Below are 25,240 nucleotides of genomic sequence, written 5' to 3'. Positions count from 1 at the left end.
CCAGTGCATGATGGGAGTGGCGACTAGGTTGGGGCAAGGTGGAGGCTGGGGCGGGGAGTAGGAGGGATAGTATGGTAGGGGTGGCAGACAGTGAAGTGCTGCAAGATAGACAGAGGGCAGGGGAGAGGTAGGAGGGAACTAGCAGAAATGGAGAGAAGTAAAACGATTGAGTGTGATGTTGGAATAACGGCTGTGTAGTGCTGCAATGGGAACAGGAAAGGGGCTGAATGGGTGAGGACAGTGAGTAACAAATGTTGAAGCCAGGAGGGTTACAGGAATGTAGGATATATTGTAGGGAAAGTTCCCACCTGCACAATTCAGAGAAGCTGGTGTCGGTGGGAAGAATCCATATGGCACAAGCTGTGAAGCAGTCACTGAAATGAAGGATGGAGCATGTTCAGGAACAGGGTGGTCCACTTGTGTTTTGGTCGCAGTTTGTCGGTGGCCATTCTTGTGGACAGACAGCTTGTTGGTTGTCATGCCCACATAGACTGCACAGTGGTTGCAGCTTAGCTTGTAGATCACATGACTGGTGTCACAGGTAGCCCTGCTTTTGATGGGATAGATGATGTTCGTGACTGGACTGGAGTACGTGGTGGTGGGAATGTACGGGACAGGTCTTGCATCAAGGTCTACAGCCTAGCCACCTATGGTCGTTGCATTTGCAGTGGCGAGCGGTCCATCCAAATGTACTGAAGGTCTCACTGAAGCCTTCACAGACTGCAATTATTCTCTCAACCTTGTACAAAAACAAATCTCCCATGCCTTGTCTTTCCAATCTCCCACCACCTCCCAAAGTCGCACCATCTGGCCACAGAGGAGCATTTCCCTCATAACTCAGTACCACCTAGGACTGGAGCAACTGAATTACGTTCTCCGCCACGGTTTCGACTACCTCTCACTGTGCCCTGAAATGAGAAATGTCCTGCTCACTATCCTTCCCACCCCTCTCACAGTGGTATTCTGCCGTCCACAATAAACTCATCCAACCTTACACAACCCCTGTTCTCAACCCCTTACCTCACGGCTCATACCCCTATAATAGACCTAGATGCAAGATCTGTCCCATACATTCTCCCACCACCGCCTACTCCAGTTTGGTCACGAACATCATCTATCCCACCAAAGACAGGGCTGCTTGTGAAACCAGTCATGTGGTCTACAAGCTAAGCTGCAACCACTATGGAGAATTCTATGTGGGCATGACAACCAACAAGCTGTCTGTCCGCATGAATGGCCACCGACAAACTGTGACCAAAAAACAAGTGGACCACCCTGTTGCTGAACACGCTCCATCCTTCATTTCAATGACGCTTCACAGCCTGTGCCATATGGATCCTTCCCACCAACACAATTATGCAGGTGGGAACTTTCCCTGCAATACATCCTACATTCCCATAATCCTACTGTTCTCGCCCATCCAGCCCTTCCCTGTTCCCATTCCAGCACTACACAGCCATCATTCCACCATCACACCAGTCTTTTTACTTCTCTCCTTTTATGCTGCCCCTCCCTTCCCCACCTCTCCCCTGCCCTCTATCTAACCTGCAGCACTTCACTGTCCACCATCCCCACCATACTATCCCTCCCTCTCGCTGCCCCAGCATCACCCTTACTCCACCCAATCGCCAATCCCATCATTCACTGCTGCTGCTGCTCGCAGTGTGGTTTCAGTTGCCTGAGACAGCAGTTGTGTGTGTGAGCTGCATTTGTGTGTGTGTGTGTGTGTGTGTGTGTGTGTGTGTGTGTGTGTGTGTATGTGTGTGTGTGTGTGTTGTTGTTGACAAAGGCCTTAAAGGCTGAAAGCTTTATTTGTGACGAGTGTTTTGGTTGTGCCTATCTGTGACTCGGCATCTCTGCTATATGGTGAGTAGCAACTTTCCTTTTCATAATACTGTTTCTGCTTTCTTTGAATTTCCTGAATTACATTAGTAAACCACGGTGGGAATTTCCTATCTTTAACCCACTTACTCGGCACATACTTCCCAACAGTGCAATTTCCAACCTGTTTAAACTTTACCCATAATTCCACTATGCGCATCATATTGGAACTAACTTTTAAGTCCATTCAGTGTCAAAGAGGGATGCTAACCACTGCTTATCCACTCTGTCTAACAAAAGTACTTTTTAGACTTCTTGATGGATTTATTAACTTAAGTATGCATCACTACTGTGATGACATCATTATCATTAATCTCTGCCTCTATATAGACACTATCAGTAAGGTCAAGCCGGTTTAAGTACAAGGTTTCAAATATTTCCATTCCATGTGGGTTGACAAACTAACTTCTCAAGACCATTTTTGGAGAACATTTTCACAACTACTTCATAAGACTGACTGTCGGTACCGCCTGCAATGAATCCATAGATGTCCCATTCTATCCTCGGTAGGTTAAAGTTGCCTCCAACTAATGTTGCATGACCTGGCTATTTCTTCACTACTGTGTATAGACTTTCTTTGAATGATTCAAAAACTGTCACAATGGAATCATGTGGCTGATAGAAACATCCCATAATCAGCCTGAGTTCCCAAGAACTGTTACACACATCGAGGTAATTTCACAGTCAGGCTCAATTTTTACCTTCAAATTGTCAACTGCAATTAACTTTTCCCCTCCTATGGTGTCTTATCTACCTCTTTGATATACATTCCATGCTTTGCTAGATATTTCCGAGCTTTCTACTTTGGGTTTCAGCCAAATCTCAGTTTGAGAATAATCTGAGCATGACAACTTTCACGGCGGGCAGTAAATTCTTGAGCTTTGTTATGAATATTTCGACAATTTAATGTAAAAATTTTGACAGTTGGAATACCTTTACTTTCTATGCCATCTGATTTTCTCTCTCTATGTAACGACTGGCGAGCATTCATTGGAGGACCTAAAACTACTGCCTAGCCTAAAACACCCCACAAGCACTCTGCTATCCGAATAGCTGCTTCCTTTCTGTAGTGCACCCCTGACCTGTCAAGGAAGTCCTACAATTCTTCACCCAACAAAATAGGTGCAGAAATCTGCAGTTAAGACCATCACAGAATCGATGGAGCCTCCAGTTAAGATCCTCTACTTGGATCCAAACCAAAGGAACTCTATCAATTCTGAGTTCTATAGCATAAATTGTGAGTTCTACTTGGGCTTAATGAGGGAGGCCAGAGGCCATCACCACTTCCACGAGCTGCCCATACAAACTGATGATAGCCTCGAACTCTGAGCGACAAGCACCTTTCGTGCCAGCCTAAGCCAAAACTTCAAAATGACCGCACCCTGCAGCCTCGAAAGCCACATTCAGAGCCTCCTCCACATTTTGGCTATCTGTAGCAGAGTATTTGCAGTTGCAGAGCATGGTCTCAGGAGGTGACAGTGATATGAGAATGAGTGTCGTAGTGGTGAAATGGGCAAGTGTGTGAGCATTCACAAACGGTAGAACCACTGGTTTAAGGATCTCCTCCACGTGTGGTGTGGCTGGCAGGGAGCCTATTAGGAACACTAACAGTGAACGGGCCCCGTAGGATATCATCTCCACTGCATGGTATGCTCCACTGCACCTCCAAAGATGGATGCAGTGGTTTTTGCTTCCAGGGCAGAAGTGGGACTCGTCGCTGGAGATGAACTTCCAGCAGTCTGTATGACCATACATCTAACACTGTCGATACCAGGTGAGTCAGGCACCACACTGTGTGGGTGAGAGTGGCAGCTACTGTAACGGTCAGTGTGCGGTGAGCCGTGCACCGTGCCACCACCTGCCAACGGTACTAGCATTTACGGGTTGTTGTACACATGGCAGCACAGCCCGTCGAATGGCTCCTATCACCACTGTCGGATTTGTTTGAGCGTGGCGAACAATCTGTCAGTCCTCCCTCCTTACGGTACGTGCTGGACATTAAGACACTACATGTCGTGCTACCAGCAATGGGCAATGCTGGTGTCTGTACGACAGGTGTGGTGTGCAGCAGGACTACCGCAGACTCTCCCACCCCACTGTTGAGCCTATTCCACGGGCACAGAGAATGCTCAGGTGATGCCCTAGTGACGGCTCCCCCTATCATAATGGCCAGCACAGCTGTTTTGGGACCTCTGGATGCAACATCACAGCTCCACTGACACTCCCCAAGTGCAAACTTAATCAATGACACAGCTGGTGGTGTGCAACATCCAAACCCAGTTCACAGTGGATCAGCTAGGTCCTTCTGGGTGCAGCTATTCTTATGATGATCAGTGTATTTTTAAAAAACAAATTTTATTGTAAACAAGTAAAAAAGTGACTGCTGTACGTGCCTCCTACAAACTTCAAAAATATATATTTGAGCCTGGGGAATGAAAAGGGAAGTTGCCACTCACCATACAGCAGAGATGCTGAGTTGCAGATAGACACAACGAAAGGACTGTCACAAAATAAGCTTTCGGCCATCAAAGGCCTTTGTCGAAAATAGATACACGACTGCAGCCTCTGGCAGCTGAGAAACAGCAGCAGTGCATGATGGGAGTGGCAACTGGGTGGAGGTAAGGAGGAGGAGGCTGGGGTGGGGAGGGGGAAGAATGGCAACTTTCCTTTTCATAAAATTGTTACATTCCATTCTAGATTTTCCATTGTTTGAGTTGAGCCGGGGGAGACTTTTTGTGTCTTTTTTTCCTTCATGTAATGTATCAGCCATTTTTTAAAAGACTATAAAGAATAAAAAGAAAAAAAGTGTTTCATAGTTATTGCACAGTAATTTCTGCCCTCCCTGCCCACCAATCAAAAGAAAAGAAAAATCCCTCCTAGCCATCAAAGCCATCACACTGAGTCAAATAGTTTGTATCATAAATGCAGGAAAAGTATAAAAACCATCTACATTAAGCACACTATATAAAACCCATTAGTCAATTGCATGGGCTGACCTCTCCTGCTTATGTGCATGTTACTGATCTTTTAAAACATTATACGTCTTATAGTACATCGGAAGCCTTCAGGCTGCTTTGTGTCTGAACGATTATTTATGTATCTCCTCCCTGTACACCCCACATTAGAAATAAGATACAATTAATGCTACACCCACTCAGTTATATTAAATATATTAGCTTTCAACATGTATTCACTATTATTTCTCAAAAAAATTAAGGAATAAAGATACCAATTTGATAAACATAAAGGTAACTGTAATGGTTCTCAAAGCATTGGGAGGTTGGGAGGAGGGGCAGGGAGAAGGGGCTGGGGGTGGGGGAATACCTTGCTATATTACAAACATCCTTTTTAAATCGTGTATTTACAGCTCTCATGAGTGTTCATACATGTTAAAATTAATTCTAATTTTTTTTTCCACTTTTTGTTGAACACACACCTCAAGTCACTCTGTAATAGTGTGAATAACGGTTTCAATACCAAAAGTATAAATACAGAACATACTTTCTCAGTATGACAAAATTCCATGGCAAAAATACAGTCACTTTACACATACACTAACAATTCATTTGTAATTCCATTGCACTAGTCTGTTTACTACTGAGGAAAGGTGAAAGCAGTATCAGAAACTGCCAACCTTGTAAATCCCCAACCATACTCAGTCCTATTTTTTAAACGAGTACTTGCTACTAGGAACACACATATGAGATGCAGGCCGGTCGAACTTACTTGTTTCTCAATTTCCAGTTTGTGATTTCTCTTGGCAAGTCCCTGCTCCTCTCGTTCTGCCTGAAGCTGCTGATGTGCTGCTTCCACCTCAGCAAGAATATTTTCTCGCTCCAGTATTAGAGCACGTTGTTCTGACAGATTGCGTTGAAGCTTTTCTTCCAGCTGAACAGATACAAAATTAAATGAAGACATATTGCAATACAAACTATTGAAACTTATTACTATGATAAAAAAAATTACTGCTTAAATTCACTGTCTCATTTACTTAAAGGTTAATGGAAGAGAGGAGGAGGAAGGTTATACATCAGTGGCTGACATGAAATCGTATTTTAACTGAATTTCTCACTTTACCTACAGTTATGTGACTACTCTGCAATTCACACTTAAATGTTTGGCAGAGGATCCATGGAACCACTTTCTGATTATTTATTGACTATTCCATTCTTAAATAGCATGTGGGAAAAATTAACATCTAAATCTTTCAGTGTGAGTTAGGATTTCTCTAATTTCGTAACAAAAGTTATTTCCCTCTATGTAGGTGGGAGTAAAAAAAACTATTTTGCATTTGTAGGATAAGGAAGGTGACTGGAATTTCATGAAAATATTTTTCCATAGTAAAAAATCCCTTTATTTTAATGACAGACACCCCACAACCCACTTATCTTATCTGAACATATTTCTCCTCTGTCCCCCTCCACCCTCCCTTTTCACTGTAATACAAAATGACTTACCCATAAATATAAATTCCCCATCAGTTCTGTTTGCAGATGATACTTCTTCTTTAATTCAAGATGAAGATGCAGAAAAAATTTCGAGCTCTATCATAAGCATACTGGATACACTAGAAAGCTGGTTCTAGTTAAATGGGTTGAATCTGAACATTGCAAAAACCCGTATGGTACATTTCAAAACGAAACATTCAAAATGTGCGGAACTTAAAATACAACATAACGATCAACCTATAAATGAAGTTTACACAGTCAAATTCCTGTGACTAAATGTGGACAAGAACTTACACTGGAATATACAATTTGACTTCCCATCAAACAAACTAAGCAGTTCTATATATGCAACGCAAATACTAGCAATTTCCACCAACTTGAGTACACAAAAAATTGTTTACCATAGTTATTTTGAATCAGTCATTAGATATGGGATAAATTTCTGTGGAAGTTCAAGTAGTGTATCTCGAATACTGGAACTGCAAAAGAAAATTGTCCAATACATGTGTACTGCATAGCAAACGGAGTCTTCTCACTCATTATTTCAGAAACCACAAATCCTGACTGTTCCCTCCATATACATTTATGAAATTATAATCTTCCTACACAACAGACAAAAGTTATTTGAGGAATAATTTTAACCATACATGTAACAGAAGAAATAAAAATAATTTTATGCTACCCACACACCAGTTGAAATTACATGCCCGGACTCCACAGTAAATGGGGATGACAACATATATAATAAGTTAATGAACAAAAACATATTTAATATGAAGCCAGAAATCTTAAAAATGAGGCTACAGCAGATTCTGTGGGAGAAATGCTACTATTCAGTAGAAGAATTCATAAAGGATGGAATGGTAATTTGAACAAGGGGTAATTAAGTGTTATATTTCATTGTATGTATGTACATATAACAATATTCTCTTACTATTATAATGCTATTTGTTAACATCAGCTGTTCTTTGTTTACAGTGAAATTCTACCACAATTTGATATATCTCCTGTATCTGAATCAAATGATTTTGATTATGTAGGTTATGAGACAGATAAATCACAATTCACAATTCAACAAGTTGCCCTTCTTTGTACTATTGTATTGTCCTCCATCAACCCTATCTGGTAAAGATCCCATGCTTGACACCAATGTTGCAGAGCAGTATGGGCAATAGCACTGTAGGGATTCTCTTTCGTATATTTTTCGCATATTCCAAGTGTTCTGCCTAAAAATTGCAGTCTTTGGTTCACCTTCCTCCCAAAATTTTCTATGTGGTGATTCCAATTTAAGTTGTTTGTAACTGTAATCCCTAGGTATCTGGTTGAAAAATCAACTTTTAAATTTGTACTATTTATTATGTAACTTAAATTGAATCAATTTTTCAGTATTCATGAGGTGGGCTCTACACTTTTTACTGTTTAGGGTCATTTTCCCCTTTTTGCACCAAGAAGATATCTTGTCTAAATCATTTTACAATTTGTTTTGATCTTCTGATGAATAGACAGCAAACTACAGCATCATCTGCAAACATTCTAAGACAACTGCTCTGATTGACTCCAAAATCATTCACACAACTTAAGAACAGCAGAGGGCCTATAATACTTCCCTGGGGAACCCCATAAATCACTTTGTTTTCACTAGGATAACTTCTCCTAAATCACTACAAACTGTTATATTTCTGACAGGATATCATGCATCCAGCCTCACAACTGATGCAACATTTCACAGCCATGTAATTTGGTTAGATGCTGCTTGTGAAGAATATTGTTACAAGTCTTATGAAGATCTAGAAATATGGTGTCAACTTTAGGACCCTTGTTGATAGCACTCATTACTTCATATAAATAAAGAGTCTGATGTGTTGAAAATTTGTTGTTGGTGTCTGAAAGTACAAAAGTATTTACCCCTTTGCTAACTTGTTAGATAAAGATAGGTAAGTTATGTGAATCGAGCTTACTTGTGCAGAATCCAGCAGAGAGAAGATAAACTGTACAGTGTTATGGATAATTTGGTACAAGTAATATAATATGATATGTACGTAGTTCATTATGATCCTGTAGCACCATGAAATTCAAGTGGTGTGTGTGTGTGTGTGTGTGTGTGTGTGTGTGTGTGTGTGCGCGCGCCTTTTGCCTGTTGCCTATTTTTGACAAAGGCCTTGAACCCGAAAACTGCTGAGCTGTCCTGCACAACTGCTAAGTGTAGTTCTGTGAAATTATGATTAACATCTGAACAGGTATTTAATGTTCTGAATGAACATTTGGGTATAAGAAACCTGTTATCAATATGGATAATATGATTGAGCATAGCTGGTAGAAAGCGGACATGTTCATGTATCACCAGAATTTGATTATTTCCAAGCATAGTTCAAATGAGTTTTTACTTCCAACATAAAAACAAGGAATAACCCCTTCAATATACGTTCCAAAAGAAGAATAAATTTAATGCCTTCGAAACATTTTGGTAACTTTTTTTTACAATTCTTGGATATTAGACAAGAGGAAAATGATCACAGGCTCATTACACATTTCAATTTAAACCAAGTTTGGCAGAACACATCAAAAATTGCCCATTTGGGAAGTAAAAACACTGTTCTTTGTTAGGACACTACTTTTGCTCAAATTTTGGCAATTTCTTTGAGCATAATTGTTGAAGCACAGTACCAACTCCTACATCTACATCTACGTTTATACTCCGCAAGCCACCCAACAGTGTGTGGCGGAGGGCACTTTACGTGCCACTGTCATTACCTCCATTTCCTGTTCCAGTCGCGTAAGGTTCGCGGGAAGAACAACTGCCGGAAAGCCTCCGTGTGCTCTCGAATCTCTCTAAATTTTACATTCGTGATCTCCTCGGGAGGTATAAGTAGGGGGAAGCAATATATTCGATACTTCATCCAGAAACGCACCCTCTCAAAGCCTGGAGCAAGCTACACCGTGACGCAGAGCGCCTCTCTTGCAGAGTCTGCCACTTGAGTTTGCTAAACATCTCCGTAACGCTGTCATGCTTACCAAATAATCCTGTGACGAAATGCGCAGCTCTTCTTTGGATCTTCTCTATCTCCTCTGGTATGGATCCCACACTGATGAGATATACTCAAGTATAGGTAGAACGAGTGTTTTGTAAGCCACCTCCTTTGTTGATGAACTACATTTCCTAAGGACTCTCCCAACGAATTTCAACCTGGCACCCGCCTTACCAACAATTAATTTTATATTCTCATTCCTCTTCAAATCATTCCGTACGCATGCTCCCAGATATTTTACAGAAGTAACTGCTACCAGTGTTTGTTCCGCTATCATATAATCATACAATAAAGGATCCTTCTTTCTATGTATTCGCAATACATTACATTTGTCTATGTTAAGGGTCACTTGCCACTCCCTGCACCAAGTGCCTATCCGCTGCAGATCTTCCTGCATTTCGCTGCAATTTTCTAATGCTGCAACTTCTCTGTATACTACAGCATCATCTGCGAAAAGCTGCATGGAACTTCCGACACTATCTACTAGGTCATTTATATATATTGTGAAAAGCAATGGTCCCATAACACTCCCCTGTGGCACGCCAGAGGTTACTTTAACGTCTGTAGATGTCTCTCCATTGAGAAGAAAATGCTGTGTTCCGTTTGCTAAAAACTCTTCAATCCAGCCACACAGCTGGTCTGATATTCCGTAGGCTCTTACTTTAATTATCAGGTGACAGTGTGGAACTGTATCGAACGCCTTCCAAAAGTCAAGGAGAATGGCATCTACCTGGAAGCCTGTATCTAATATTTTCTGGATCTCATGAACAAATAAAGTGAGTTGGGTCTCACACGATCACTGTTTCTGGAATCCATGTTGATTCCTACAGAGTAGATTCTGGGTTTCCAGAAATGACATGATACGCGAGCAAAAAAACATGTTCTAAAATAAGTGAGAAACTGTAGCAGCCCGGCAGTCAGTGAACTCCTGACGACAATGGTGGGGATAGTCATCAAAAGCTCAAGGAATTTATTCAAATTGACGCGGCTTGAAAATCGAGAACGTTTTATTCATGTATGCCATCGCGAAAGACTCCGAGGATAAGTAGTAAACCAATTTTGTGAAAATTAGTGATTATTTGAGTGCTTATAGGTGCGTTCAGTTTAATATTATGATTATTTACGCAGTATATACATTCAAACAATTAATCAAAAATGACAGTAAAATAACTAAATCATAAGTAACAGCCAATTTCATGACCATAAGACAAGGTAAAGAAGCAGTGAACTAAAAGCAAATGGTGCCTCCAGGAGTAATGTTTGATGATTTGACACTGTGAAAACTTGACTGGAGAAATTTTGAGGGACTGATGACCATAGATGTTAAGTCCCATAGTGCTCAGAGCCATTTGAACCATTTTTTAGAAATTTTGAAGAAGGAAGGTTAGCAGTTTTTATCATAAAATGCACTAATGCCTTGACACACAAATATGCCCAAAACTTTATGACCGCTGCCCACTGCAATGTTGTATGCTGCGTGTTGGTACTGAGGGCACGTGACACAGTAAAAGAAGCATATGAGGGAGCAGAGATGAATGGGGAATCATTCTAGCGATGCTAAATGATGCAAATGTGAAATTCACTGACTTACGTAACTTTGGCAAAAGCCAGATTGTTGTGGCCAGTGCCTGGGAGTGAGCATCTCAGAAATGATCTACACCTCATCACAGAACATAGGGACCAGAGACTTGACTGCTCCCCAAAGCAGGATACGCAACAATCTGTGCCAGATCTGGCAACAGAGTACAATGCTGGCACAGGTACATATGTTTTGGAGAACACTGTTCAGCACACAGTGTTGAATGTGGTGTTCTATGGAAGAGGACCCCTACGTGTTCCAATGTTGACCCAACAACATCATTAATTATGATAACAGTGGGCACAGGACCATTGAGATTGGAACACAAATCAATGGAATCAAATCATGTCACCCTTTTATTGTTAAACCAGATCAATGGTTGTGTCCAGATAAACTGTCCTCCAGGCGAACGGCTGCTCAAAATATGCATGACACCATGGATGCAAGTCAGTGGGAGCAGTATTATGTTATGGGAGAAATTCACCTGGGCTTCCATGGGATCTGTGGTTGTAATCGAAGGCTCTATGTTGTATGTGCACTATATGGACATTACCAGGGATCACTTATAACCCCTTATGCTTCCCCAATAGCAATAGCATCTTCCAGCAGGATAACTGTCCGTGTCACAAGGCCAGAATCGTGCTGCAACGGTTTGACGAGCATGAAAGTGAACTCAAGTTGACATTTTGGCCATCAAATTCAGGTTATCTGAATCCGATGAAACCTAAATGGGATGCTATCGAGCATCAGCTCTGCATCCACAAATCGACTGCTCATAAATTATGAGAAGTGTGTGACCTGTGCATAAGCATCTGGCACCACAAACCTGTGGAAACCTGTCAAGTACTTGTTGAGTCCATGGCTTGCAAAATCATTGCTGAATTGCATTCCAGAGGTGGACCAACACACTTTTAAGTAAGTGATCATAATGTTTGGCTCGTCACTGTACCTTAAAACAGAGATGAACAAAGATTTATGCAGTAATTTTGCATTGCACATAAATTAAGTGATAAATACTCCATAAACAGGTTACTGTTGTACTGTGGCCTCATGTACTTCACTATGTTCTGAAATATTCTGCCACATTTATACATTGCTTCCAAGTGGAAATTACACTATATGCAAAAACAAAAATCCAAAATTACTAGTCTCGTACAGAGATGGCACTAACACCAATGAAAATCTTGCTTCTGTGTTTTTACATGTTGCATCATAGTTTATCTGATTTGTTGTGTAATGGAAAGTCAAATGAAAACCAAACACTCTCCTCAAATGGATCACGAAATGGTTCCATTCAAAAGCAGTCACCACCAACATTAAGACATTTATCCCACTGGGAACGAGATGATCAATTCCTGTTGGCTGCTGATGGTCCAACAACCGCACCCACTCTTGCACTTCCATGTCTGACTGAAACTAACATCCACATACACCTTTCTTCAGGTTGTCAAAGATGTGAAAATCACATGGAAAAGATCCAGACTGTACGGAGGACATTGCAGTGTTTCCCAACGAAACTGCCAAACTGTAGCCTTCATCTGATTGGTAGCAAAGCACTAAATTGTCATAAAAACTAAACAATAAAATTGTGAACTCTCAGTCCACCAGTGAACCTTTATTACAAGTTGTACCACAGGGCTCAATCCTTGGACCCTTTCTCTTCCTTATATATATTAACGACATTGCACAACTCATTAACTCCCATATTGTAACCTATGCAGATGACATGTCAATCTTATTCTATGGAAGTGAATCTAATGAGCTAGAATCTCTTGCTACCAGTGGTATAACAGAAGTAACAAAATACTTCAATGATCAGGAACTCAAGATGAATGTCACCAAATATCAACTACTGACATTTAAAACAGGCAGTTCTCACCACAACAATATGAATAGTGTGTGTAATATCTCTGCAACAGAAAATGGTAAATTCCTGGGTGTGTATGTTGATGAAAATTTGTGATGGGCATACCACATTAATTTCGTATGCGGGAATGTCAGTAGTGCCACATATCTCCTCAGCCAGCTCGCAAAGATAGTTCCCACCCAAGCACTGAAATTAGTATATTATGGAAAACTTTACCCCTTTCTTAATCACAGAATTGAACTATGGGGCTGTGCAGCCAATGTACATTTAAAAAGAATACTACTACTACAGAAAAGAGCAATGAGACATATACATGGGATGGGACATAGAGATTCATCTCGTGAAGTGTTTGTGCAGCATAAATATCTGACAATATATTCTCTGTACATCTTCAAAATAGTTGTATTTTTTATAAGTCAACCAACAGAAGCTATCAAGGGCAGTGACGTACATGATCACAACACTAGAACAAAGAGTAACTATTAAAAATGACTGATAGAAGATAAAAGTCCATATATCAGTGGCTTAATTTGGTACAACAAGCTACCAAACGCTCTAAGAACTTACATTGGAAATTTCTTTAAAACAAAATTAAAATCTTTTCTAATAGAAAAATGTTTATATTGTTTCAACAGATTTTAAGATAGTGATTGTAACAGCTGTAATGTGATAAATGTAAAAAATAGACATAAGAAGCAACAGCTACACAATATAGTGTATTTTATAAGTGTAAATATAACCATAGTATTAAGTCTGACGGTTGCAAAAGCCATCATTACGATGGCTCCACGCAAAGAAAATGTAAATAAATAAATAGTGAGGGAATAGGCATTACCATACAACAGGATGACTCCATACGACATCATTCCTGGGCATTTTGACTTTACGCTGCATCGCAGTTTCTGCACAGTATCTTCAGAGAAATGTAATTGTGGTTCCACGCTCAAGGAAATCAACAAGCAAAGGGCCCCTAGATTACTCAGTGCTTGGTCATTTCATAAAAACCTTCCTATTTAAATAGGCACTGTGAAGAGTGAGTCATTCTCCATTTAGCTTTCAATAAGAGGTGTTCCACACAGTCAGTCTCTGTTAAAATATCTTGTGTGAACTGTGAAATGTGTTTTATTCATTTCATAACGTACACAATTTCAGAACATATGTCTGATGTACAGGAGACATGTCAAGGTTACAATTTGCTTATTTAAAATTTTGTCACACTTACAATAATACTTTGTGGAGCAGTTACTTACTTAAAATTTGTCAAACTTACAATATTTATATCTACTATAACTATCATAAATTTTTATTCCATTTTAGGGATCCAGCTCAAAGTATCACTACGTACTTCATGAAATCTTCCACAGAGTAGTAGCATCGTTCAATTAGAAAATCATGTAACTTGCTTTTTAAAATATTTATCTTCATATTCATTATGTCACACCCTTTTATTGTGTTGTGAATTTTCATACACTGAGGAGTCTGAGCAAGCTGTTTTAGACGATGAGAGATGAGGATACAGTTTTCTTTATGTCTTGTATCATATGAATGTTCAAAATGATTGTTTTTTTAATAGATCAGCTCTGCCGCGTACGGAAAAGAACCACCTCAAAGATGTATAATGAGGGGACAGTTAATATTTTTAGGTCTTTAAATAATGGTAGACATGATGCCCTCAGCTGTGCAGAGCACATTTTGCGAATGATTTTTTACGACTTTAAAATCTGTGTAATGTTTCCCAAGTTACCCCAAAAAATTATGCCATATCCAATAACTGATTCAAAGTTGCTATAATATGCTATTTTTCTGGTGGCCATATCAGTGGCACAGACCAAAATTTCCATTGCAAATGCATGGCTGTTTAATTTATTAGCTAGATAATCTATATGAGAATTCCAACTCAAAGTTCTGTCCAAGTTTATTCCCAGGAACCCGACCAAGTCAAGTTCTTCCATTTTTTTATTTTTGTGAGTGATGCAGATTTCTTCAGTTTTTGACTGTTTGGCTTTGAAACTCATGATGTGGGTTTCTGAAATGTTCAGCCTCAAGCCATTTAGACTGAACCATGTTTCCAGATAACTTAAAGTATTCATGATACTCTGTGGTATACTGTCAGAATTTTTATTTTTAATTAGGGCAGAAGTATCATCTGCAAACAAAGTTAAATGATTATTTATATGGAGAGGCAAGTCAAATGATATGAGCATATGGCATTGTTGGCCAGGAGGCCCCATGTGGGGGAGTTCGGCCGCCGTATTGCAAGTCCTTTTCAGCTGACGCCACTTCAGCGACTTGCGGGTCAATGATGATGAAAATGATGATGAAGGACACACAACACCCAGTCCCCTGCCAGGAATCGAACCTGGGCCCCCTGCGTGGTAGGTAGAAATGCTACCGCTACGCTACACTAGGCGGACGAGTGGTAAGTCATTTACATTGAACAGGAATGAATTGGGTCCAAAGATTGAACCTTGAGGAACACCTTGTGACACAGTTTTCCACTCTGAGACGTAATCTGCCACTCTGAGACGTAATCTGCTCCATTTGATGTGATTACTACCCTTTGTTTCCTCTCCCAGGGATATGATTCAAACCATTTCAAAGCAATATTCCTCATTCCATACCTGTTGAGGTTGAAAAGCATCAGGGCATGGTTTACAGAGTCGGATGATTTTGTAAGATCACAGAATATTCCTGCGACCTAGCTTTCGTATCTAGTTATGAAGTAATTTTTTCAATAAACTCATGTATCACATCTACTGTGTTTTTGCCTTGTTGGAAGCCAAAGTGGTTATGTGAAATGATATTCTGTGTGATGAAGCTTTGTATCTGTAAAGCAGCAATTTTTTCAAATAATTTTGATATGACAGGGAGTACAGAGATGGAGTGATAATTTCCCACAGCATCTTTTGAACCTTTTTTAAACAATGGTTTTACTTATGCATATTTTAAGAGAGAGGATGAGCTATTATGTTGTAAACATCTTTAATTATTTTGGTGGGTGGCCCACACCAGCCAGCAGACTTTTTGTGTTTTAAGGAGAGTGTGATATTTTCAACAAATTTTGCTGAGACTGTGTTGAACTTTTAAGACATTCACTGGTATTACCTTTTAACCCGAAACTATTTACTTTCTGCTCGTAATTTGCTATGTCTAAATCAGAGTTTGCTATATTTATGAAGTACTCATTGAAGCATTCAGATATTTTGAGCTGGATTTACAACCAATTTTTCCTTAAGTTTGATTTTTGAAATATCTTGTTTGTGATTTCAGACACCTAATTCACACTTCACTACAGACCATACTTCCCTTGTTTTATTTTTCTGCTCAAGAATGAACTTGTTATTTGCCATTTGTTTTGAAGCTTTCACAACTTTTTTAAAAATAGTTTTATAGTTTCTAACATATTTTACAAAATCAGGATCTTTGTTGTGCTTCAGCTGATTGTGTGGCTTCCTTTCCCTCTCACTGGACATTTTTATTCCTGATGTGAACCATCTTATCTTACTTTGTGTTTCGTTACAATATGATCTTGGCAGGAAAGTTTCATTAAATACTTCAAGAAAACTGTTTAATAATGTACTAAAGTTTTCATTTGTTGAATCACCATCCCCGAAACACCACTTAACTTTACTTAGTTTCTCAAAGAATATTTCTATATTTGTTTTATTGACACTTCTTTTGATATATTTTTCTCATAATATGTTTATCGGTTTTTGGCAGTGAGACAAACGAGGCTGAGTGATCAGAAAGTCCTAAGTTTAGACAGAATTGATGTACATTATCAAAGTAGTAATTTGTTACAATGTTGTCGATGCATGTTGCTGAGTGGATATTTCTCTAGTGAACTCCAAAAAACTTAGTTAAAAACCAGACTTTTTAATTGAATCAATAAATTTTGTCAATTGTTTATTGTCATATTAAAATCTGCTGCTATTACAATTTTTTTCTTCTTTTCTTTCTTTAGTTTATCTAGCAAGCACTGGAATTTGGAGAGGAAAGGCGTGACTAAAGCCCTTTCTGGAATTCTGTAAATTGAAATGATTAACATATTAAGGTCTTTAAGCTCCATGCAACAACTTTCAAATATGCAATCTTCATTTAAACAATTAAAATCTGATTTCACTTCATAGCTTATAGAAAAATCCTGGAGTATGCAGCAACCCCGTGAGATTTTTTTCTCCCTGCAATAGCTGCTTGCACATAGAAATTTTCAATTTTACTTAAAATATTTATTGTATTAGAGCTAAGCCAGAGTTCATTTAAACAAATAATTTTTATGCTTTTACATTCTGTGGGAAGAATTGTAACTCATCGAGTTTGTAGCTTAGGCTGCTGGAAGATTTAGAATTTAAGCCATTTATATTCCAGTGCATCAACTAAGAATTTCCGCTTGTTTTAATGGTATTAAACATACATTTTCGTAGACACTCTTTAGCAGTTTTCTTTTCAGCTAATAGGCATTTTTCTTTTACATCCCTTCCAGTAAATATTCGTTTCCCTTAGTTTCAATGGCTTTGCAAATATCCATAAACATTTTGTTGAAGGTCATCGATCCTAGTCTGTTTAGATGCAGTCCATCCTTGGCTAGACATTCCTTGCCCAAACTCGTATCTGAATTTATAAATATAGCACCTAGTCTGTCACAACACTCATTGAGTCTGCAATTGATTCGACTGATATAACTGTCACTCACCAACTTCCTGTTTATGATTCCACTGATCACTAATCCTGGAAGCAGGGTAAATTTTTCTGGCTGATCAGATTATATTTTTTGATTTGTTAATAATTTCCTCTTCACTGTATCCTCAAAGGGAATTTGTCCCAACATAGAAGAAAACGGCTTTGTAATTTTGGTTCGTTTCTTTTTTGATGTTTTCTCTTCAATTTGCAATGCTTTTAAAATAGTTACTGAGCTGATGGAACCTAATTCCTGGGCAGGCTTCAACTTCACAGGTTGGCACTATGACATTTTTCAACATGGAATCGCCAATTATGAGAAATTCATTTTCAGCTACACTTTTAATGCTATCTTTTGTTCTCGAACTTTTCACTTGTCCATTTATATGTAGCATTTATGTCTACTGAGTCTGCACTTTGTTTTAATTCACGTGACGTGAATCGCTCATCTTGCAAGGAGCTCGTATTTGTATACCTCCGCGAATGGTGTACTTCCTTGTAGGCTTTACACAATAAAAAAAAACTTTGAAGACATTTATTTAAAGCTTCTATTTGGAATATTTAACAACAGCATTGATAAAATTTTAACAGGTATCAAGATAGACACTTTCATTTGGTTGACAGCCTGAACCTCTGAATAATACGTAATATGCAAGATGCAGCACCTGAAGAGATCATCATTAATGTCAACCTAGGATACACTAAACATTGTCATCAAAATATGCCAAGGTGGGATAGCCCCACTTGTTATAACACCATCCTGAATAAAAATAATATTTTTTTCCCTGTTTTTTACATGAATAAAAATACTATTTACATGGGAACTTACCAAATTATTTCCAAGGTGCAATTTTCTAAACCTTATTATTCAGTGTATAGTTTACACTATACTGATGATGATAATAATAATAATATACATAGTCATGTCTAATAATTATTTGTTTTATGATTGACATACCTCGTGGAAGTATTAATCTCAATGCAGTTTCCAGAGGCCCTCTGCCACAAGAAGTAGGGACTGATGACCAAGCAGTTTGGTCCCCCCCCCCCCCCCCCCCCCCCAAACCAACCAACCACAAGAAGAGAACAATCTTTTGACCGTGCAGAGAGAGAGAGAGTAGTGCAATCTGAGTTTTGGTCCAAGGCAGCTGCATGTAATTATGTCAGGTAATAAAATTTACTCAGTTGTATCTGCTGCATTAGTTTCTTATGACAGTCATAAAATAACAGCTTGTACTATGACCCACCCACATCAGTGACCCCGAGTCAGTTGTGAAATTCACAATTCTTCAAAATTTCGCCATTTTTTGTTATGACAATGTAACACCACACAATGCCCAAACCAGCAAATTGCTTCTGGTGTGCAGTGGTGGAAGGACTGCAGTGCAGGATGTGACATGCTCTCAGTGCACACAAACAATGTCAAAAATTGAGTGCACTGATGACTCAACATCATTAACATCAACCAAGGCTACGGTAAACATTCTCATCAAAATATGCCACGGTGGGATAGCCCCACTTGATATAATGCCACTCCTAACATACATAGTATTTTTTTTCCTTTTCTGCTGTGTTTTTTATATGAATAAAAATACTACTTACATATGAGCTCACAACATTCTACAGACATCATCGAACCTCCTGTACCTCAACAATGCCTATCACTTGTGAATCCAGTTTCATCCCATGAGTACAACTATGTTTATCAATAGTGTTACAATGATCCCATAATGTTTGTAGCAACATTTTTGTATCATCTGCTCCTTCCATGTCACACATGCAATATGAACATTCGCATACCGACCCGCATCAACCATTTGCGTGTCACAAATAATCGTCACATATGTCGGATCACATTCTGGCCTGCTTTCAGATCTGAAGGGTAGTGCCTTTGCGGCCAATGCTCCCATTTGAAACCGAGTGCAACATACATGTGACAAGTTGCGCACCTCCTGCATCTTCCACAGCATGAAATGCAAACATCCAGACATTTACTGTTTCATTACAATAAACCAGGCTTCACGCACAATCAGCAGCCACCTTGCCTGCTGCAAGAGACAATGCTGCAAATTCGGCCTTCACTTCATGTCCAAAGCTTAGTACTCTCCTCAAATTGCCACCTTCTGATGTCGCTAACAGCCCTTTGTGGTTCACGACGATTGTGAATATTTCTATGGCAACAGCAGTCCTCAGTGGTGATGCTAGATATGTCAGTTAACTCTGCCACCTACCAGTTCAAGCGGAAGTCATCAGTAACGTCATACTGTCACTGCCTCAAACAAACAAGTTCGATGCAGTGAAGTTCGCACTCCTACAACACCTCTCACGTAACCCTGAACAACAAGTACAGGAGGCTTTGGCAACACTCTGTGACACATCTGGCAATGTCTCTGTGCCCTCTGTGCCAAACGTGGTACTACGGATGCTATGGATGGTTAAACTACCAATGGAACTTCAACTAGCAATGACTACACAAGTCTGAACCTCTCGAGAAATGACTCATGCTAACTGATTGTATGTCCTTCATCATCCATCACTGTTGATTAATAAACAAACAGGATGATGACACACCAGGCAGCAGATGGGTGTTACCATCTTCATTGCCAACCACAGCCAGCTGAGCAGCTTAACGTAACCTGAGGGTGACATCATGCTTCATTGTCTACTACAGTAAGAACACCCTGCCCCTGCCAGAGATGAGGTCACGCCCAGTAATGCGACCTCTTCACGACCATCGTTCTGCTGGTGTCATACTACCTACGGGCAGACAGCTTGAAAATATCAAAAAACATGTGAGATCCCATCACAACATAGTCACCTATCACTCTTGCATGGTGCACAGGCTCACATCTCTTCTACGGTTTCCACGGACAAATGCCTCTTCGTTCAAGACCTAACTACAAAACAATTCTTTCTTGTTGATATCGGCTCTGATATCAAGTCCTTGCTCTATAACAGCACGCCCACTGGTCTACACTTCAGTAGATGACTCAGAAATCTCCATCCATTGCATCATCTTGTGCACTGTTCAGCTTACACGGGATTTATAATGCATCTGGACATTTTAGCTCATGGATGTGCACAAGCCTGTTATTGGCATGAACTTTTTACACCAGCACAAACTTTTGCCTGACATAGTGCATGTGGCGTCATCACACCACAATACCTCGGCTGCAGTCTGAGGACAATTCTCTTAGACTACACCCACTACAATGTATTCTGCCAGATATATTTCTAGTCATGAATCTATGATAGAAAAAATCCACTATGTGTCCACGATTCAAAGCATTCTCTCCTCTCAGCAGCAATACAGTGACTTCTTCACAGAAGCACAAGTACTTCACAATGAAAATTCTGACCTCCGCCACAGCATAAAAGTGTCAATAACCGAACCTGCAACAGTATGCACACTTATACGTGAGCTCATTTGACACAGGCCAGCTGCTACCCTATACTGTGCACCCTCCTCACCGCCACAGTCTGGACTTCGCAGGCATTCTGCTGCGCCACACACAAATGCTAGATGTCAACAATAACTTAAAACTGGCCACCATGTAAGAGGTGCCCCCCTTCCCCTTGCCACCTGCCTCCAGACGGTTCTCAGCGAAGCACTCAGCATAGCTGACTAACAATAATGCACACCTCATAGTCGGTATGCTACTAACTACAGTGTTAGTTAACAGACAGAGCACTGGTACCAGCCACCACCTGCATTCGGGCTTATGCGTGTGCAGTACGCGTCGGTATGATGCTTAGGGTTATGACAACAGATGGTCCTCCTGTCAGACACATACCGCATTGCCTCTGCCCTGCAAATTTACAAGCAACTGAAAACACTATTCATGAACTTTTACATGCAGATATTGTCCACCATCCGACAGCCCCTAGGCATCACAAATTAAACTTCTTCCCAAGAAAGATGATGAAACAAGACTTTATGGCAACTACAGAGTTCTTAATTCTAGAACAATCCATGCAGCTACCCTGGCCTGAATCTCCAAGACTTTACGCATGTGCTAACAGATGCAACAATCTTTAGCATTATCAACAGCAAACATGCTTACCTACAAATCAAAAAGTAGATATCTTAGGTGTTGTGAAACAACTCGAATCACTTAAGAAAGGTAAGTCTTCTGGACCAGATGGTATACCAATCAGGTTCCTCTCAGAGTATGCAGACACAACAGCGCCTTTCTTAGCAATCATATACAACCGCTCACTTGACGATAGGTCTGTTCCTAAAGACTAGAAAGTAGCACAAGTCGCACCAATATTCAAGAAGGGAAATACAAGTAACCCATTGAATTACAGATCCATATCACTGACCTCAGTTTGCAGTAGGATTTTGGAGCATATACTGTACTCGGACATTATGAATCACCTTGAAGAAAATGACTTATTGATACATAACCAACACGGATTCAGAAAATATCATTCTTGTGCAACACAGCTGGCTCTTTATTCCCATGAAGTAATGAGTGCTGTTGACAAGGGATCTCAGATTGATTCCATATTCCTAGATTTCCAGAAGGCTTTTGATACCATTCCTCACAAGTGACTATTAATTAAATTGCATGCATATGGAGTATTGTCCCAGTTGTGTGACTAGATTCGTTATTTCCTGTCAGAAAGGTCACAGTTCGTAGTGATGGACAGTAAATCATTGAGTAGAACAGAAGTGATATCTGGCAATCCACAAGGTAGTGTCATAGGCCCTCTGCTGTTCCTGACTTACATAAATGATAATCTGAGCAGCCCCCTTAGATTGTTTGCAGATGACGCTGTAAATACCGTCTAGTAAAATCATCAGACAATCAATTCCAATTACAAAATGATCTACAGAGAATTTCTGTATGGTGCGAAAAGTAGCAATTGGCACTAAACAAAGAAAAGCGCGAGGTCATCCACATGGGTACTAAAAGAAATCCGATAAATTTTGGGTATACAATAAATCGTACAAATCTAAGGGCTGTCAATTCAACTAAATACCTAGGAATTACAATAACGAGCAACTTAAATTGGAAAGACCACATAGATAATATTGTGGGGAAGGCGAAACAAAGACTGTGCTTTGTTGGCAGAACACTTAGAAGATGCGAAAAACCCACAAAAGAGACAGCCTACATTACACTTGTCCATCCTCTGATGGAATATTGCTGTGCGGCGTGGGATCCTTACCAAGTAGGATTGATGGAGGACATCGAAAAAGTACAAAGAAGGGCAGCTCATTTCATGTTATCGTGCAATAGGAGTGAGAGTGTCACTGATATGATTCGCGAGTTGGGGGTGGCAGTCACTGAAGCAAAGGCAGTTTTCTTTGCGGCTAGATCTATTTACAAAATTTCAATCGCCAACTTTCTCTTCCGAATGCCTAAATATTTTGTTGATACCCACCTACGTAGGGAGAAATGATCATCATGATAAAATAAGAGAAATCACAGCTCGAACGGAAAGATTTAGGTGTTCTTTTTTCCCCACGCGCCATTCGAGAGTGGAATGGTAGAGTAGTATGAAAATGGTTCGATGAACCCTTTGCCAGGCACTTAAGTGTGAATTGCAGAGTAACCATGTAGATATAGATGTAGATGTACAAATTTCGATGCGCCCTGACGTTATACAAAAGGCTGCCATCATAATACCAATCAGACTTAACGAATACCTTCTTACACCTTATGGCTTAAAGAATGTTAGTCAAACATTGTATCAGTTCATTGACGGCCTCTTCCGTCACTTCCCCTTTTGTTATATGAGTCTTGATGATATTTTGGTTTTCTCATGTTCCTCAGAGAAGCACACAGTTCACCTAGAACAATTTCTAGCCATGCTGCAGCAGGGTACTATTATCATGAATGAAGCCAAGTCACAGCTACATAAGTTAGAAGTATTGTTTATTGGTCACACACGTAATGCGTCCAGCATTAAGCCAATCACCGAACGAATTGACATGCTTAAAAACTTGCCTCTTCTCGAAACTTGTATCATTTCCTTCTCAGGATTTTCAATTTTTATCACAGATACAGGCATCACATAAAGCGAAGAACAGCTTGATGCAGACCACCAATCTCTCTCCCTCCCTCCCTCTTTCTCTCCCCCCCCCCCCCCCCCCCAAACCCAGAAGCTCATCTCACACTCACCACTGATGCTAGCAAATCTGTGGTGGTTGTGGTACTTCAGCAGGTCGTTGACAGTCTCAGCGTAAATTGTCGGCCTCCGACAGTGAGCTTTTCGCTGTGTGTATGGGTGACAAACATTTTCGAGAAGACACTCACCATAAGCCAATGACCATAAGCCACTGGTCAACACCATTAGAAATCCCTCCAAAGATGCCATATCTCGGCGGTACAGACACTTAGACCTCATCGTGCAGTGTACTACTGATGTGCGTCACATTCACAGCATAGACCACATCATCACCGACTATCTGTCCCAAATCTGTGTGATATTTCTGTAGTATGATTATAAACTTATGTTAGCCAAGCAAGGGAAGGGCTCCATCATAACTGATCATCTTAATGATATGGTTAAAATCCTGTAGATTGAACATTGCACTCTCCTCTCCACTAATATAACACTGCTCCGAGACGTTTCTCAAGACAGAGTCAAAGTCCACAGTTTCAATCACTATGTGTCTAAAATGTTTGACAGACTACACAACTTTAGCCACCTGAGTACCAAAGCGTTTGTACAATTAGTGACAGACATGCTTGTGTAATCTGATGTCAAGTGTGATGGCCACCACTGAGTGCAGAGTTGCCTTCCATGCCAGTGTCCAAAAACGAACTGCCATACCCAGCCACAATTCGAGCGGTTCCCTATTCCAAGATGAGATTCCGTCATGTCAACTTGGACACTGTTGGACCACTCAAGGATTCTGACAGATTCCGTTACCCACTTTTGATCAACAACAGAACATCTCATTGGGTTGAAGCAACTTCCTTATGTGACAACACCGCTGAAATGGTTGCATGTACCTTCATGGAAACCTCGAATTGTTCATTTTGGCATGCTCGATCTGGTTGCCACTTATTAGGGCTGCCAGTTTGAGTCAGATGTCTTCAATGCCCACGTGTGGACAACAGCATATCACCTGCAGAGCAATGGCCTCATTGAGAAGTGACACAGGACCACGAAGCAGCCCTAATGTACCACAATGTTTCGTGGATGGAAGTGCTGCCCTGGATTCTCCTTGGATCTGCTCCCCATATAAAGAAGATTTACGTATCTCCCCAGGAGAGGTGATGTATGGGAAACCACTAGTCATACCAGCTGTCTTTTCAGGACCTATTAATGATGCCCAACAGCAGGACCCACTGGCACTCTCACTGCATGTTCGTCACACCACTCAGAAGATGCACTTGCCACCTCTGGCTCCCCATACAACCCCCACAGTACTCGTATACAAAGAGCTCTCTACTTGTGAATATTTCACAGTGACCGTTGACACAGTTCGGACAGCTCTGCAATTGCCACACATTAGTCCATATCTGGTACTCCAATGCGGGCCACAGCCATTTGTTATCATGCTTCACTGCAAGCCCATGACAGTCTCCCTCTCCCATCTCAAGCCTACCTGGGTTCTACAAGGTACCACATCCTGAGGACGACACCTCGGTCAGTGCTACTGTCGATCAAGGCATGCTGCAACTTCCTTTCCCACCAGCACAGTCGTCTCTCAATGACCAAACTCCTGCTGTTCTATCACCACCACCATCACTTCTGACTTGGCCATCCACGCCAAGCTACGACCAGCCATGATATCCAC

At 40.4% G+C, this 25,240-nt stretch overlaps 1 protein-coding gene across 3 annotated transcripts in view; it reads right to left on the bottom strand.

Moving 5' to 3' along the window:
• LOC126203958 (trichoplein keratin filament-binding protein) overlaps positions 1-25,240 on the bottom strand; it is an 801,925-nt gene that overhangs the window by 22,854 nt on the left and 753,831 nt on the right. For all 3 annotated transcript variants that reach the window (XM_049938356.1, XM_049938355.1, XM_049938354.1), the window contains one exon: positions 5,608-5,769. In XM_049938356.1, coding sequence (XP_049794313.1) covers positions 5,608-5,769 — 162 coding nt within the window. The remainder of the gene's footprint in view (positions 1-5,607; positions 5,770-25,240) is intronic.

Source organism: Schistocerca nitens, chromosome 9 (assembly GCF_023898315.1).
Source record: "Schistocerca nitens isolate TAMUIC-IGC-003100 chromosome 9, iqSchNite1.1, whole genome shotgun sequence".
Lineage (NCBI taxonomy): Eukaryota > Metazoa > Arthropoda > Insecta > Orthoptera > Acrididae > Schistocerca > Schistocerca nitens.
This window is presented reverse-complemented; position numbering and strand designations above follow the sequence as displayed.